The sequence below is a fragment of the Taurulus bubalis genome (genome assembly GCF_910589615.1).
Source record: "Taurulus bubalis genome assembly, chromosome: 1".
Lineage (NCBI taxonomy): Eukaryota > Metazoa > Chordata > Actinopteri > Perciformes > Cottidae > Taurulus > Taurulus bubalis.
Genome location: NC_136589.1, coordinates 12,746,647 through 12,763,373, shown reverse-complemented (window position 1 = coordinate 12,763,373; position 16,727 = coordinate 12,746,647). Strand labels below are relative to the sequence as shown.

At 39.6% G+C, this 16,727-nt stretch overlaps 1 protein-coding gene across 1 annotated transcript in view; it reads left to right on the top strand.

Annotated features, from left to right (window-relative positions):
• The window catches only part of pacs2 (phosphofurin acidic cluster sorting protein 2), a gene marked incomplete at both ends in the record, with an annotated part of 54,006 nt that extends 42,492 nt beyond the window's left edge, over positions 1-11,514 (top strand). Inside the window, 19 exon segments of the mRNA XM_079224127.1 lie at positions 11-70; positions 177-331; positions 1,285-1,375; positions 1,803-1,874; positions 2,051-2,175; positions 2,513-2,645; positions 2,898-3,002; positions 3,379-3,485; positions 3,603-3,757; positions 3,945-4,055; positions 4,752-4,860; positions 5,649-5,681; positions 7,984-8,028; positions 8,794-8,836; positions 9,016-9,069; positions 9,222-9,355; positions 9,729-9,949; positions 10,270-10,383; positions 11,396-11,514. Of these exon segments, the coding sequence (XP_079080253.1) occupies positions 11-70; positions 177-331; positions 1,285-1,375; positions 1,803-1,874; positions 2,051-2,175; positions 2,513-2,645; positions 2,898-3,002; positions 3,379-3,485; positions 3,603-3,757; positions 3,945-4,055; positions 4,752-4,860; positions 5,649-5,681; positions 7,984-8,028; positions 8,794-8,836; positions 9,016-9,069; positions 9,222-9,355; positions 9,729-9,949; positions 10,270-10,383; positions 11,396-11,514 (1,986 nt within the window).
• Positions 11,515-16,727: the final 5,213 nt, after the last annotated feature.

Here is a 16,727-nt window from a genome sequence, read left to right as displayed (position 1 = left end):
TGTGTTTTAGCAGCAGAACTTTAAGCAGCGTGTGGTGGCTCTTCTGAAGCGCTTCAGAGTGTCAGATGAGGTGAGTGTTTCTGTCTTGTGTTGCTTCTGCTGTGGAGCTGCTGAGCCATTAAACGTGTGTCCGTGTGCGTGTTTGTGTCTGTCTGTCTGTCTGTGTGCCTGTGAAGGTGCTTGACTCGGAGCAGGACCCTGCAGAGCCGCCCCCTGAGGTGGAGGAGGAGGACCTGGACCTGGATAGCGTCGAGTTTGAGAACCCGAGTGACAGCGGCCCGGAGCTGGATGACGACGACAGTGTCCTCAGCACACCAAAACCCAAACTCAAGTGAGTGTTTCTCAGCAGTAATGTTTGACTTTATTTAAGAAACACTTAACTTACACAGCGTGGGGTATTGCAGGCCACAAAATTATGATAATAAAGTAAAATTGCTTCACATAAAGTCTGAATTGTATTGAAATGCTGAAATTCCTAAAAGTAAGATTTACGATTTACTTTCACCTGTAGTTCCTGCATGAAACTGCTCACAACCAGGTCTGTTGATTATGTTTAATAACCGGGTCATGCTTTATGGAAAGATACATTTCTGTCTCATTTCTGCATTGAGCACCACAGGCCTAGTACTATGTAGTCCATTTATATTGGAGAGAAAGGTGACATCTCTATGGCCGATACCTCCAACACTCGGCAACTGACACCGAAACCATCTAGAATGATAAAAAGCAGCCCAGTTAAGAGGAAAAATGTGTATTTTAGATTTTGGGGTGAACTGTTCCTTTAAACCCTGCAGCAAAACCACAGGCCACTTTCCTTTTAAATGTTATCTTTGTTAGTGAAACCGTATTCAGCCAATATGTTGCACTAATGTTCTGTGGCAATTACACTTTAATGCCACTGTTTAGTTTCCCATTTTAATCTATAAAACGAAGCCTGACATTTAGTCCCCTGTGTGGGTCAAGCTCCATTATAAACTGGATCGTTCAATTTATTCAATTCTTTGAAATAATCTTATCTAATTAACCTTCCTGTCTTTCTGCCAAGAAAGGTTCATTGCAGGATACTTGATACAACTGCATTAATGTACAATGCAGGGTGACCAAAAGAACACACAAAATACAAATCAAAGTGTAAAGTCAAAGATCTGCATTTTAGAGTTCAGCGTGCCGTCATTGGCTGTAATTTATTGACCTTGAGGAAACTCCACATATCAGTCAATAGTCATGTTGACACAAACGTATTAGTTTTCTTTACTTCAGTCTAGGTTGTTTCTTGTGTTTCAGGCCATATTTCGAGGGCCTCTCCCTCTCCAGCTCTCAAACGGAGATCGGCAGCATCCACAGCATCCGGAGCCACCGGGAGCCTCCGAGCCCGGTAAGAGCGACGTCACCGCAGCAGCACGCAAACACGCAACTTCAGTTCCTTTCACATGACATCACACTTTGTTCACCTCCTCTTCTTTTACTCAAACAATCTGGGTCACTAATACCACAAGGAAACATCTGGAGGCCGGTCAGTGGAGCCCCTGAACTGCACCGATAGCCGATGAGCAAACGCACTGGAGCCGACTTTTAGGGCGTCTTTTAGTGAAGTATAGAAGAGTAAAAGTCAGATTTTCCCATCAGTCCGCAGGTTTAAACCAGTTGTAAAATGAGTTTGTTTGTGAAACTGTAGGGCTTCGGTTGAACCAATAATCCACCACGAGATGTTGAATGAAACAATTCTTCATGTGAAATCAAAGTTCCTGTGGCTCCATCAAAACCCAATAATGTTTATTATCCTTCTCACCGTCTCATTCCAGATCGACCTGGAGAAAACCAAGTGTGCTGGGGCCAAGTTTCCAGATGACGGTGTGTCTGATAACGCCTCCTTTGTGAGTATCAACTCCTCAAGCTGCTCAAAAGAGGGTTTTGACTGAATTGCCTTGCTAAGCAACAGCTTGGTTCCATGTTTACTTCCTGTCAGCTTATGCCATTCTTACATATAATGTTCTTTTGTGAAGCACAAATGCATAAACCGTTTTTTTCTCTTCTTTTTTTCTTCTCTTAGGAGCAACCCGAGGCGGTGACTCCCACCACCGAGCTGGAGATGGACAACATGGACACATTTCTAGAGCGACTACCACCGAGTGGCAAAATGACCAAGACAGAGTCCCTCATCATTTCATCCAACAGGTAAAAATACATAAACATCAATATTCTACTTCTTTAAATCTTTGATTTACATCTGCAGAATGTTTTTTTTTTTTTTTAAAGCTGACAGACATCTTTATTATGGAAAGTCTCAGGGAAGAACGTGATGGATGTATCAATAGTGTCTTTTCAAAGGGCAACACAATTATAATAATAATATATATGTTTTAATTAATATGAGTGGATGTGTGCCTTTCTGTAATCATCTCCTCCAGATCAGAACAGGGTTTAGGCTTTGAGTCGTTTACATTACATCACTGCCTCTACTTCTGGCACTCCAGTCCTCCAGCTCTCTTCTTCTGCTGTTTTTCGTTTTCAGGCAGGAACCGAAGTTGGCAGGGAGGCGAGGGCGGAGCACGTCACTGAAGGAGCGCCAGCCCAGCAGGCAGCAGAACGAGAGGGCCAACAGCCTGGACAACGAGCGGTCCCTGGACACACGCTGCCACCTACAGGTAGGGGGCGGGAACTGCAGGAGAATCCACAAAATACTGAACTTTCTGTGGAACATAAAATACCAGATATTATCACAAGCGTAGTCGCTGCACACTCCATGATGTCTTTATATATTTATTTTTAAACAACTCAGTCACTTTAAAGTATTCTTCGCTCTTTGTTCACAATTTTATAATGATATTTTATGGTCCCTAACTTCAAAAACATGGGTCCTCATTTTAACCCAAAGGTTTCTTATTTTTCCTGCCTAGATTCCGAGAAAGACGGTTTATGACCAACTCAACCACATTCTGGTGTCTGACAGCCACCTCCCCGACAGCATCATCCTCATCAACACGTCAGACTGGCAGGGCCAGGTGAGACACACTTGCCCGAAAGGGCTGCTTTTGTCTTTACACTTGCCTTGCACAATTTACTGGTAGAGCTGTGGGATGGACTTTTTATTGTGATCAGCAATTTTTATTTTAGCACGGATGAGACATGACAATCCTAAGGTGATGCATAGAACCCTGAGGTCAGAGAACCTTGAGGTCAGAGCATAGAACCTTGACAGCATTAAAAACAGGAATTAAAGAATAAAAAAAACATTGATGGGGTAAGATACAGTACTTTAGTAGTTATAAATGAAAATAAGCAAAATACAAATAACAGCAGACTAGAAAAAAGGGCAAAAAGCTAATCCATCTATACAATACAACCTCACATCTGATTCTTCCTCTCCTTCCCTCTCAGTATCTCTCAGATATGCTGCAAAACCACCACCTCCCCGTGGTCTGCACCTGCACCACGGCCGACATCCAAGCTGCGTTGAACACTATTGTCTCCCGCATACAGAGATTGTAAGTCAACCTCTCGCACGCAGCCTTTGTGTGACTTTTTCTCACAAAGGCTGTTGGCCAAATTTGGTGTTATTGATTGTGAAACTGTATACGTCGTCTATTTATTTTCTTTCCTAGTTGCAACTGTAACTCCCAGACGCCCATTCCCATAAAGATCGCAGTGGCCGGAGCGCAGCACTACCTCAGTGCTGTTCTGAGGCTTTTTGTGGACCACCTTTCCCATAAGACCCCCGACTGGCTCGGCTACATGAGGTTCCTTATCATCCCTCTTGGTTAGTAGCAGCTTAATTCTATGTTGTTCTATTTAAAGGTGCTACATATGTTCAAACAAGAGTGTAGCTAAATTAAATGCTGTAATTACTTAAAATGTAAAAGATCATGGTTGAGACTTATGGTAGCCTGTCTAGTGATATTAGTGCATCTCAAAAATCTGCAACTGTTTGTCTTTGATTGGTTTAGGTACACATCCAGTCTCCAAATATCTCGGCACTATTGACTATCGATACAACAGTTTGTTCCAAGATGCTGCTTGGAGGGAGCTGTTTCACAAGCCGGAGGCTCCGGTTATTGGTGGGCTTTTATCTTATCACCACAATCCTAAAGTCATGCATAGAACCCTGAGGTCAGAGAATACAACCCTGAGGTCAGAGCATAACCTTGAGGTCAGAGCACAGAACCCTGAGATCAGAGAACCCTGTGGTCAGAGAATTTGTACAGTTTTTATAAAGTCTTAAAGGAGCAGTGTGTAGGATTTAGTGGCACCTAGCAGTGAGGTTGCAGATTGCAACCACCTGAATACCCCTCCCTTTCCAAGTGTGTCAGAGAACTTTAGTGGTGATGTCTCAACGACTACGTCCTCATTTTATATACAGTCTTTGGTAAAAAACGCTAAAGACTCTCTCTCTCTTAAACACAAGCGTTTGGTTTGTCCGTTCTGGGCTTCTGTAGAAACATGGCGGTGCAACATGGGGACTCCTTATGTTAGGTATAAACGCCTCATTCTAGGGTAACAAAAACACAACAGTGGTTAGTTTCAGGGGTTTATACTAATAATATAATAAAAACACAGTTATGAATATTCTATTCAATTTCTGCCTATAAGTACCCCCAAATCCTACACACGCTTCCTTTTTAAGAGAACACCTACAATCAGGAAAAGTGGTAATTGTTAAGAATTCATTTCAACATCTTAATTAATGTTTCTGAGTATTTGTTCATATTTACTGTCAGCTGTAGATGATTAATTAATCTCTGCGTCCTGTGCAGCTCAGCAGAACCCAGACGTGGTGTCGAGGGTAACTCAGTACATGGTGGGAGCTAACGGCGCTCACCAGCTTCCCATCGCAGAGGCCATGCTCACTTACAAGCAGAAGAGGTATGTTTTCATTCCTCACTTAGTAACCTGAGAACTTTTCACACTGAGCTGTACAGCAGTGGGACTTTAAATGGGTTTTCGTGAGCTACACTGAAAAAACTTGAATTTCGTAAAGTCTGAGGGTTTCGTCTAACAGGAAATGCTTCTAATGCAGAGCTTTCAGCAGCTTTTCAAAAGGGGATTGAGTTGAACTGTTGTGTAGAACCCTTTGAACAATTCACACGATACCTCAGCTGGCTTTCCAAAATACATTTCAGACGTTTTTTTTGCACAACATTTACAAATTTAGGCAGACAATATGAACAGACAAAAATATATTTGCTTGCCATCAAACATTAATCAGCAGGATTTGTATAACTAAAACATGAAATGTGTTGCAATTTTACATTTAGACAGGATAGATCAGCCTTATCCTGCGCGTGTTGTAACTTAAACAACTGCTGCTGTGAGAATAATTCATCTAATCTGGAATACTATGTGAAATAAAATGTACATTTAATTCAATAGTGGTAAAATCAGTTTGTTCTTTTAAATATGTTAAGCCCCTTTTGAAAACCAAACTGGAGGTTAAAGTTTCATTAATGTTGTGAGGTTTGTGTGGGAGTGGCGGTGTCTGTCTTTTAAACATCACTGTCTTTCCATCACTGTGTGTGTGTGTGTGTGTGTGTGTGTGTGTGTGTGTGTGTGTGTGTGTGTGTGTGTGTGTGTGTGTGTGTGTGTGTGTGTGTGTGTGAATAACATGTTTTTTAAAATCTTTTTGTTGTATTTTTTCTTTTCTTTCTTTGAAGGAAAAAGAGCTTTCATTTTGATTTTGCAGTAAGGTATTGTGGTCGATTGAGTTTCTCATGTAGCCCGGTGATTCATGTGCTTTCTATGTGTTAGAGCTATTTTTCCCTTGAACTTTTCTCAGCCTTTCTGGGAGCTTGCCACTTTAACAGCTAAAAAAAAGAATATATATATTTTTTCTTCTTCTATTAACAGCTTGAGCCATAAACTTCTCAGATAAGAGATGCTATCCAGGCCACAGCTCGCAGTTGTAAATAACACAAGCACACAGACACAGTTTGAGATTTCTTGAACTAATTAAAATTGCATCGGGTCTGCAAGTTTTTATTTAGAACAAAAGAAATATTATCAGCCTCGACACGTTAAAGCTACGAAGACACTCTGGCGTTGTCCTTTTTGTCCAGTTGAAATTGTGTTAAGTGCACCAATAACATGCTATGTTTTATGAATAAAGAAAACATCATAAAGAGTTAATCAGTGTAACATTGTTTCAATATATTAAAATCAACTAAAAGTCAGTCCCCTGTTATGTGATCAGTGTCAACTTAGTTTCAATGTCAGGCATCAATTTAGATTCAATACTTCTGTCTGACAAAATGTAACTGTTGATTCAATTATATTTTTCTATTTTGCTGGGAATACGCAGCCAAGCGTGACGACCACTGGCCTGGGTCTGTCCAGGTGTCAAAACTGCTAAAACTCACTAGAGAAAAGCAATTTTATTGGGATTTATGTATGTTTGACTATTTCACTGTCATCTGCCAGTGAAATAGTCTCACACATAAATCCCTGTCCACTGTCAAGATTCTAGTTGGCAGATTTTGGACAGAGCCTGGCTAGCTGTTTCCCTCTGTTTACAGTCTTTATGCTAAGCTAGGCTAACCTGCTCCTGGGCATAGCTTCATATTTACTCCACAGACACGAGAGCAATACAGGTATTAGATGATAAGGCATGAATAAAGTCAATCATCAATCTTTTCATCTGACTCACAGGGAAGAGAGCAAGTAAGCGTTTTCCCAAAATGTTGAACTCACAATTCCTTGTATTGCTTCATACAAAGAAGTTTAATGCACATATTCTAAACGATGAGTTTCTAGTCTCAATCCACCTTCTATGTGCTCTTGTTGTGAACATTATTATTCTTGTCGTTAATGAACAACAAAGAAAGACGACCCGGATTCCTCCACACAATCCTCATTGATAAGATATCAGAGGAGTGACTGAAGAATAAAAGGTGCTGATAAAGTGGCAAGAGACCAAACACCGTCAGCTCTGTGTTCCCTCTGTTTCTTCCTCCCTGCTGCTTCTTCTCCACGATCTCATCGTGCTTTAAGCCATCCATGTCTGTCTGCTAGTATTCAGTTATAAGTAGAAAACCTGCACACTGTCAGTGAAATGACAACGTCAAAATGTTGTTTTGTTAATGATATTAATAAATATATTAAAAATATATTCATTAACAATATTGTATGCTCAATGTCTAGTTTTAGCAGGTGGAACTAACTCTTGATCGTCACATCAAATATAAAGTATTAAGTATTTTGTTTCAGAAAAAAAGACATTTAAAATCTTTGTGTTTTCAATTTTGTTTTCAGCTTTTATTGTGCCCCCTATAATTACTACTACATTACTGAAATTAGTAGTTCTTTCAAGGAAAGAGTCTTATAAGACTTACAATACTAACTGTGCAAACAATTTAAAGTTTAACTGCACAATTAAAACATGCCATGAAGGTGTATAAATGGAAATATTTACGATATGGAAATACATTTTTACAAAGTGATAACTAATTTTCTGTTCAAATAAAGGTCAGTTTTAAGAAGAGATTTAAAGGAGAGACTGATAATGTAATAAGGCCTCTCTTATTAAGCATGAATGCAATAAATAAATAAATGGAAGATAATGATAACATTTTCACTGTAACTTAGTCAGTAATGTACAATATAAACATTGAAAAGACACTAATATCACTTATTCTGTCCTTTTTAACTGAAAAGCGCATGTGTTATGTTCATAGTTCTACGTCCATCCACATGGATCGACATGCATGTGCATCTTTTTAACAATATACATCCCACATTTAAGATAACATATGGCTCAAACGTGTCAGACAGAAGTCATGTGTTCTGCCATAATCCATCCCTGCAAGGCCAGAGGAACGTTTAACACTCACATACCAGGCAGACATCTGGCTTTCTCTCTCGCTCTCTCCCTGGCTGCTCCGAAAAACCCAGATTACAGCAGAGATGTGTTGTTGTGTTGGGGATCCAGAACGTGGCCTTGATGTGCAAACTGTGACCCACTGCAGACTGTCTTTTCTCCTTCTCTCTCTGTAGTCTGTCTGTTTCTTCCCTGGGGGGGCGATGGCAGGTTTTTTCAAGGCAAGAGCAACAACCTTTCACATCATCAAACGTCTTTTGCATTTAGAAAAAGCAAAACAAACATAGAACCATTCTTCAGGCTATTTTTTCCGGGCATTGCCAGGAAAAATAGTTCCAGGAAGGCTTGTAAGTGTAGCCATGCGCTCCCCCTCTCAGGTAGCGCATGGAGCCGGAGAAGTTGTGGCTTTATGGTTGATGCTCTTCCTTCTCATCCACTTCTTTATGATTGTAGTTTAGTTGTACCCCTGATGGACTTGCTTTCCCCTTGAATGCCCTTCTGGTTTGGTAGATCCAGGCTGCGTCTGCAATAACTGGATGGCTTTGTTGGAGGCCCCCGAATTGGCCGCTAGCTTGCATGTTTTGCTCTCTGCTCCAACAAGGGAACTACATCTGTTTTAGTGGAGGTTTAAAGCTCAGCAGCAAGTTCAGCATGCACAGTTGATTCTGTTTGGACTGTGAAAGCTTTGCAAACCTTCTATGCAATGGAAGACTACAGTATTTCCACATGTGAAACATTGGGAATCGGCCTCATTGAACTAATTGCTAGATATCAGTGTTGCTGACTGTAGATTTCTTTAAATCATCTTTCATAATCTTTTACTTTTCACTAGCATTTGGAAATGCTTGTAGGAGTCAATCTTCTTTGATTCAATGACATTTTTCATCATGTGCATAATTTCTTTCCTTTTTTCCCACAACACGTTGATTCTTTCCTTGCATCATTTTCACGTGAACTCTCTTTTGGCCTGTGCTGCCTCTCCACAGCCCGGATGAGGACTCGTGTCAGAAATTCATCCCCTTCATTGGGGTAAGTAGCTTCTTTATTTAAATATAAATATTCATTGTGTGTTGATTTTGGCTTCATCCAGCTTATGTTTAAACTCATGTTTGACACTGACACAGCTGTTGGAAGTTTTCAGTGTCTTTTAATAGTTTTTTTTTTTAATACACGTAATAATCCTTTATCCTCTGTTTTGAATTCTGCAGATGGTGAAAGTTGGCCTCGTGGAGCAAACATCTGCAACGTCAGGCAAGCAAGTTTGTAGAAGCATTTTTGATATTTAACAGAAAGAAAAAAGTATGCAAGTTGTGCAACAATTAATCTGCACAAAAAAGAAGAAAAAAAGAAACTGATTTCTCCACCGCAGTATTTTCTTTTGGAGTTAAATAATTTAGTGTTTCCTCCCTCAGGAGACTCTGACGATGCAGCACCTCTGGGCTCCTCACTGCTCTCCTCCACCCCTCCACAAGTATCACCAGCTCTCAAAGAGGCGTCGCCCACCCCACCCTCCTCTCCCTCTGTCACCACCAGCTTCTGTGCTTACAGGTATGGCATGACGAGCTAGTTCAGCAAAATAGAGCAAATAATGTATATATTTTTTCTTTATCTTTTACATGTTTAAGTATGTGTAGTAAACGGATAATATAATATAAAATTAAAAGTTTGTCTTGATATTGGATTTTTCTACCAGAAAAGAATACGAATGAAGTTTTGATTAAAACATTTTTTGCATGATTATCATATTAAAGGAAATTAGCCAACATATAAAATATATTTTCCTTTCCTTTAATGAATGACAGTAAGAGCATGACGGCTCAGCTAATGCTTTAAACCGTAGTGTTATCTACCTCTCATATGTTCAGATTTAGAAAAGAGAGATATTTTCCACAATGTCCACCTCCCTGCCTGTCGTCTGTAGTTCTGTAGGTCAGGCGGAGCTGATGGGGCTTCAGGTGGACTACTGGGTGGCTCCAACTGAGAGGAAGAAAGACGTGGAGAAGCGGGACTCCTCCTCCAAAAACACTCTGAAGTGCAATTTCCGCTCGCTACAGGTCAGCCGGCTGCCACTGGGGGGCGCAGAGCCGGGCCACCAGCCCACCATGTCCATGACTGTGGTGACCAAGGAGAAGAATAAGAAGGGTAAGCTAGACACACCTGTGTTGTCCAGGTGGACGGATGCATGCATGTTTCTGTGGGTGTGTTATTTTCTGACTGCAGTAAAGGAATAGTTCTATTCAAAATTAGATTACGTTGCATTTTAAAGCTGCTGAGCTCAGGGGTGAAAAGTGTGGAGACTCATATTTTTTTTTATTTTTTTTTATGCGATCTGATAAAATCTCTTGCAATCCGACCTCCAACGTTGCACCGAAATGTCGCCCGAATTTAATCCTCAGGGACCAGAAAGATTCTGAATCCCTCATTTACTCACAGCATGCATCTTTGTCGTTCCCTTCTGCCAGTCATGTTCCTGCCAAAAAAGAGCAAAGACAAGGAGGTGGAGTCGAAGAGTCAAGTGATCGAGGGCATCAGCCGCCTCATCTGCACTGCCAAGCACCAGCAGACCATGCTGAGAGGTAAACAAACCTTCTGCCCTGACATGTCCTCCTCCTCCCAATAAGCACAGCCATACTCAGACTGATCTCACTGGTTTCTTCTGTTAAGTCCTGTCTGCAGCTTCCCTGATTATTACTCAAAGATGCCAGTAAATGTTCTCACACAGTTAAACTGATGAAAACCTCTCGACTGGTCAGATTTTGACCAAATGTAACATATTTCGGTGTCGTGACAGTAATTGGCCTCGTGGAGAATTCTGTAATTCACAGTCAAAGTTCAGTCAATCGGATGAATCTTATTAATTAATTTTTAGCTTTCTGATCCCCAGGCCACAAATGTAGTATTAAGAAACAGGCCAGAGAGGTAGGAACAGGATGTAGATGTGTACATAAAGTACACCAAGATAACAAATCAATTAGAGTTAAAGAATAATATGTACAATAACCAGCATACCTGCATAATATGTATTTGTGTACTTATTTGTATAATTTCCCATTAAAATGCTCATTATACTTTAAAACTTAGAAACTATTGGTTTAGTTAGACAATGAACAGAAAATAAATCAACAACTCTTAATGAAGTAATTGATTCTTCATTTAAGTTAAGTAAGTAAGGAAGTAAGAAAGTTGGTAAGTAATATCTGCAGAACCAAAACGGAAAATTCCCCATTCATTCATGTGTCATTTCAGTATCAATGTATGTATGCGCAATATACATTTTTTTTATATTTACTGCTTCATATGTGCAATAATGTCTATCCAAACCCTCAATCCGATTACATTGTATTTTAGCTTTTCTTTTCTTTTTTACCATTTACTTATTTATCATAGCTTTATTGTTAAAGTTTTTATTGTACTTGTTGTTGTTGATGTTAAAACAATAATCAACTGTTCAATCATGCCGCTGAAATGAAAAAAAACCATTAAAAAAACGTGTGGATGATATTCAGTTGGAACTCTGGTTTGTCCGGTATAGCATTAACTGTAATGAAAGTGTAACTTTATGTTTGTTTTGCGTCCCTTCCTCTGCAGTACTGATTGACGGCGTCGAATGGAACGATGTCAAGTTTTTCCAGCTGGCGGCACAGTGGTCCTCACACGTCAAACATTTCCCCATCGGGATCTTTGGGCACACAAAAGGCCCGTACTAGCAGCACCTAAGAGACTGAAACACTGAGGACAGCTCCCCCCCATCTTCCCTTTCCCCTGTGCCAACAGCTTTTAACCTCTCCCCCTACTTCCCCTCCGCACACTTCTTCTATTCTGCTATCTTCATTTAAGCTCCTGCTTTCACCTGTTGGATTTGTCCGATTATTTAATCTTTTGCGTGTTCTTTTTTTTAAATTTTCTATTTATGGAAAAATGGCTTGAGGCAAAGCTGCCGCGGGAATATTTCTTTCCTCAGCTTTTTAAAAGAAAAAAAGATCCTGCTGATGTTTTATAGACTTTTGAGGAAAACAAATTAAATAATAATTAGACATTACTTCTTATCTTTAACATACTCGTATGAGTGCCCAGGTTTTGCCCTCTACCATCATTTATCCTCAAATTTGGTGAGGCAGGTTTGAATTACTTGGCTGGGACATTTAATCAACAATATATATCTATAGATATACATATATCTATAGATATGTAGATATTATTGTAGTGAAGATAATTAAGAAATTTGTGATTTTTAAATTGGGAGACTGTTGTCAATCATTGTCTTAATCCGGAAGAAGCAAAAAGTAAACGACCCCCGAGCTTTGGCTCTCTGCACTCAACTAGGAGTCTTATGTGCAATAGACTGAAAACCGTGTGAATGTGATTCTTAATAATTACCTGGCACTGATGGAGGATTACACACTGCTCTCAGTCGTGATTTTCAACCCCCCATTTCTTCTCTATTTTATATATATATATATATATATATATATATATATATATATATATGAATGAGAAAATAGTCAAGAACTTAACTACTTTTTAGATGGTAGTCCGGACTGAAAGGAATGCGTTGACATTTCGGGAATTTTGCTTTCTTTCAGAGAGTTAGATGAGAAGATTGATATTTTTACAGTAAATATGTGGCTAGCAATCGGTTAGCTTAGCATGAAGGCTGAAAACGGGGAAACAGCTAGCCTGGCTCTGTCCAAAGTTAATACAAATCGACCTACCAGCACCTCTTTAAGCTCATCAATAAACCTGAATGGTCTTGTTTGAATGTAAAACAACAAGTTGTAAATTTACGGTGGGATTCATAGGAAAATAGTCTGGCACAACTTGTCGTCTTATACACCAGTATCAAGGCAAGAGACAAAACTGATAGTTTTACTATATTTTTAAATGTTCTATAGATGTTGCATTAATATCGTGATCGTGGATTCTTTTTGGGACAGCCCAAACTGTGGACCTTCCCTCGTTTCCAGTCTGCATAATAAGCTAAGCTAACTGGCTGCTGATGAACAGCTAGCCTAGCTATGGTCACAAAAAAATCCATCGACCAGCATCTGTAAAGCTCACTAATTAACACGCTAAAAAAACTGTGTTAAAATGACATGTTATGGTTTCACACTGAGCCAGGATAGCTAATCAGCTGGTAGCTGTAGCTACGAGAGATCTTACCATCTAACTCTCATTTAGAAAGCAAATACTATTTCACCCAAATTGTCTCACTGTTCCTTGAAGCTTGTTTTCTAAGATGATACACATTTTACAGAGTGGTTCCTCCTACAATGTTTATTTTAGAAAGAACCTTTCGTCCCACACTCCTTTGACACACTCCATATATTTTGTTAAAAAGCAAATGTTACTTTTGCCAAAGGAATACTCATCAACTGCAGCTCACTCATTACCTGTGTGGTATTATAGAAGACTTCATAATGTAGAGGTGAATGTATTGATGGTACCTTAATGTAAAGCACTTTTAAATGTTTGTCCATGATAGACTAGTGTGTTAAATCTACCCGGGAACTTGCAGGTACAGCTGACTGTGGTTCACAGACGCACATAGACGCACACTGTGTCTGCCATTATATCTGAGCTAAACAACAGCACAAACAGCGATGACATGGCATAGTTTATATGCAAAGCAAACCAAGCGTCTGTATCCTCTCAGTGCTGTGTAATATCACTTTATGCTCAGTGTGAGGCCTCCTTGGATTTAGATTTTAGTTTGATATTCTGTAAAGTTCTAATGTGTATGTAAAAAAAAATGTTCTGTCAGTAGATTTTTGCTCAATCATTTGTTGACTTTTAAGCATAAAACTAAAAAGTATTTTGCTTGTAAAATGTATTTCCGTAGCAGTTTCATCATGACTTTGCAAATTTCTTGATAAGTGCCTAAATTGCTTAATTTTGACAAATCAACAGAAATAATTTGTTCTTCGCTAACATGGTGCTGATTCTGGTCGGCCAACTACAAAATATCTTAATACAGTGGATTAATTTTGCAGTATAATGTTAACTGGAGGGAGGGAGAACTCACAGTTGGCTCTCAAACATGGGTTTGAATAAATTACAAGAAGACTGCAGGCCATTTGTGTTGAGCAGACATTTGTTTAAAAATGTTTTAGATGTTTCGGTTTTTCATGCTGTCTCAGAGAAAGGCTTGTTGAAACTGAAAGTCCCCTAAAGACTACCACTGTAATCCCAAAACTTGGAGTAATAAAACTACTATACACACTAAAATGTACTTTTCTTTCCACCCGTGTTTACATGTAGATGTAAAGCCAGTGAAGGAAACATAAGTATGAAAAACAATTAAAAAAGTAGTCTTTTAAAAACAATGTTTATTGTTTAAAGAGAAAACACTCACTAGAAGGTCCTGAGCTGTCAGTCATATCTCATGATCTTCATCAACAAAACGGACAATAAATGGACTTGACTACTGTTTATAAGGTCAAGAATAAACAGTATTACTAGTTACAACATACAATATATGGTATAAATTAAACTACCCAACCTAGTTTATACAAGTAAATCTGAAACGATAAATTGATCAACAGAAGATACATTTATTTGGGAACTATTTTGTAATAGTTTGAGTCAATTTTCATGCATAAGCATTACACGGTTCAAGCTTTACAATTTATGTTTTAAATTTTTTTTTAATGTAATATTTTTTGTACTATTAGTTGGACAAAACTAACAATGTGTCACTTTGGGTTAAGGGGTAATTGTGACGGCATTTCTCACTATTTAAAAAATGTTTTTTTGCAACCCAAACAATCAATGTGAAAGTGGAGAAAATAATCAGCTGATTAATCCATAATGAAAATAATCATTAGTTGTAGCCGATAATAAAATTGAAAACCCCTGCTTCTCATGAATGCATGAGTAATAATACTCTAATAATATTATATAAAATAATTACTTTGTATACTTTATGTTAATTTTCCTGACACTTACATGGGTAACTTTTTTAATGCAGTGCTTTTACTCATAATAGGTATAGGTTTGTAAATATTTGACTGTTATTAATACTTCTTACAGTTGTATATCATACCTAAACATAATGGTGGTGAATGTAGGTGGTTTGCCCTCCAGACCTCTGGCAGTAGCTACTTGCTGTGAGTTCAGTGAAAGGTGAAACATAAAAAGAGAGAGAGAGAGAGCATATGTGTGTCAGGAGGAAATTAAAGCGATGTGAGTCCTGGCTGGGGATGAGTGACAGACGGGCAGCGAGAGAGAGAGAGAGAGAGAGAGAGAGAGAGAGATCCTCCACCGGAGCAGGAAGCTGCTGGCCGGGACTGCCGAGAAGACGGAGAGGAGGTACAAAAACAACGTCGACATCTGCGGGGTTTCCACCATAATGTAGCCCAAACGGAGCAGCCTCAGCCGCGTGCCACATCGACCCGACAACGACGCGACTGGACGTCGAGGGCGCGGCGGTGAAAAACGGAGAAAGCAGAGCCGTGTGTCGATTATTTTATTTATTATCGTCGTTGTCGTTTGCACGGTTGACAATGAAGGAGATACAGGGCTGCGGTATGCGCTCCTCGGTGGGATTTCTGTCCCGCAGGGAGCTCCACGGGCAGCCGCTCTTCAAGGAGGACTTCCAGAGGCGCCGGATGGCCGGCTGCACCAGCCTCTTCAAGAAGGACATGCTCGGCCACTTCGGCTGCGTCAACGCCATTGAGTTCTCCAACAACGGCGGAGAATGGCTCGTGTCCGGTAAGTTGACAAATCCCTCTCCCCCCACCACCCCAATACTGTTTTACTGTGTTAGCATGCTAAGCTAGCTTAGCCGTTCTTGCTAGCTCGCTAACGTCAAAACCAGATCCCCCCCCTACCCACCCACCCCCGAGCCCCCCAGCAGCTCAGGGGGGCAGCAGACCCGGACCCGGACCACATGTCAGTCCAGAGGCTCATCACTGCCCCCCACACACCTGATCATGGCTGCCAGTCCTGAAACCACAAAGCTATTTAGCGTTATGTCCTGGGAGCATTAAACATCATCATCTGGCCTAGCTTAGTAGAACTACCTGAGGCTTTCATTTAACTTTTTATAAATGTAATTTGATGAGCTTGACTCCACCTGACAAGGTAAGTGACACAGTTTAGATGTACCTCATCAGCCGAGAGGTAAATACTGTGTGATTATTCATTCTGATGGAACATGAAAATTACCCCCTGATCAAGATGTGCTTCATACAATTATACAATATATTATACCTTTTTGTAGAGTGAATGTCATCTGTAAAATATCTTATTTACAGACTATAGCATGGGCTGCAACTAACTACTGTAGATTAAGCAATTATTTATTGATCAATTATCATTTATTCCATGACATGTCCATCATCATTTCCCACAAGTTCAGGTGATGCCTTCAAATGTCTTGTTTTCGCCAACTGATAGCCCTAAAATATAATAGTGGATTTAAAATAAGTCCTCAGTAACAATATCACAGTGTAGAAATACTCTGTTATATTTAAAGAACCAAATAAAATAAAAGTATTTATTATGCACAGTGGCCAATTTCAGAAAAAACAACTGTATATTACATTACTTGAATAAATGATAATCTACTAAAGTAAAATACCTCAACTACCTCAAATTTGTACTTGAGTAAATGTACTGTTACATTCCACCACTGCTTTATAACCATGTAAAGCAAATAACCAAGGAAATCCAGCAAACTAGAGAAGCCAGAACAAGAGAATGGGTCCAGTTTTTGTTTGAAGATAACTTTAACTATTAACCAAAATAGGTGCTGTTTAGTTTTCTGATGATGCCAAACCTTTGTAGCCCTAAATCTTTCCTTTTATGTTGTGAATTACTGAAGAGTTTCACCTCTTCAGGTCTCTAGTAAATGCTTGAAATGAACCAATCTGAGACGTGAACACCAGTCGTGTTGAACCGCTTGCAACTTAAAGACATA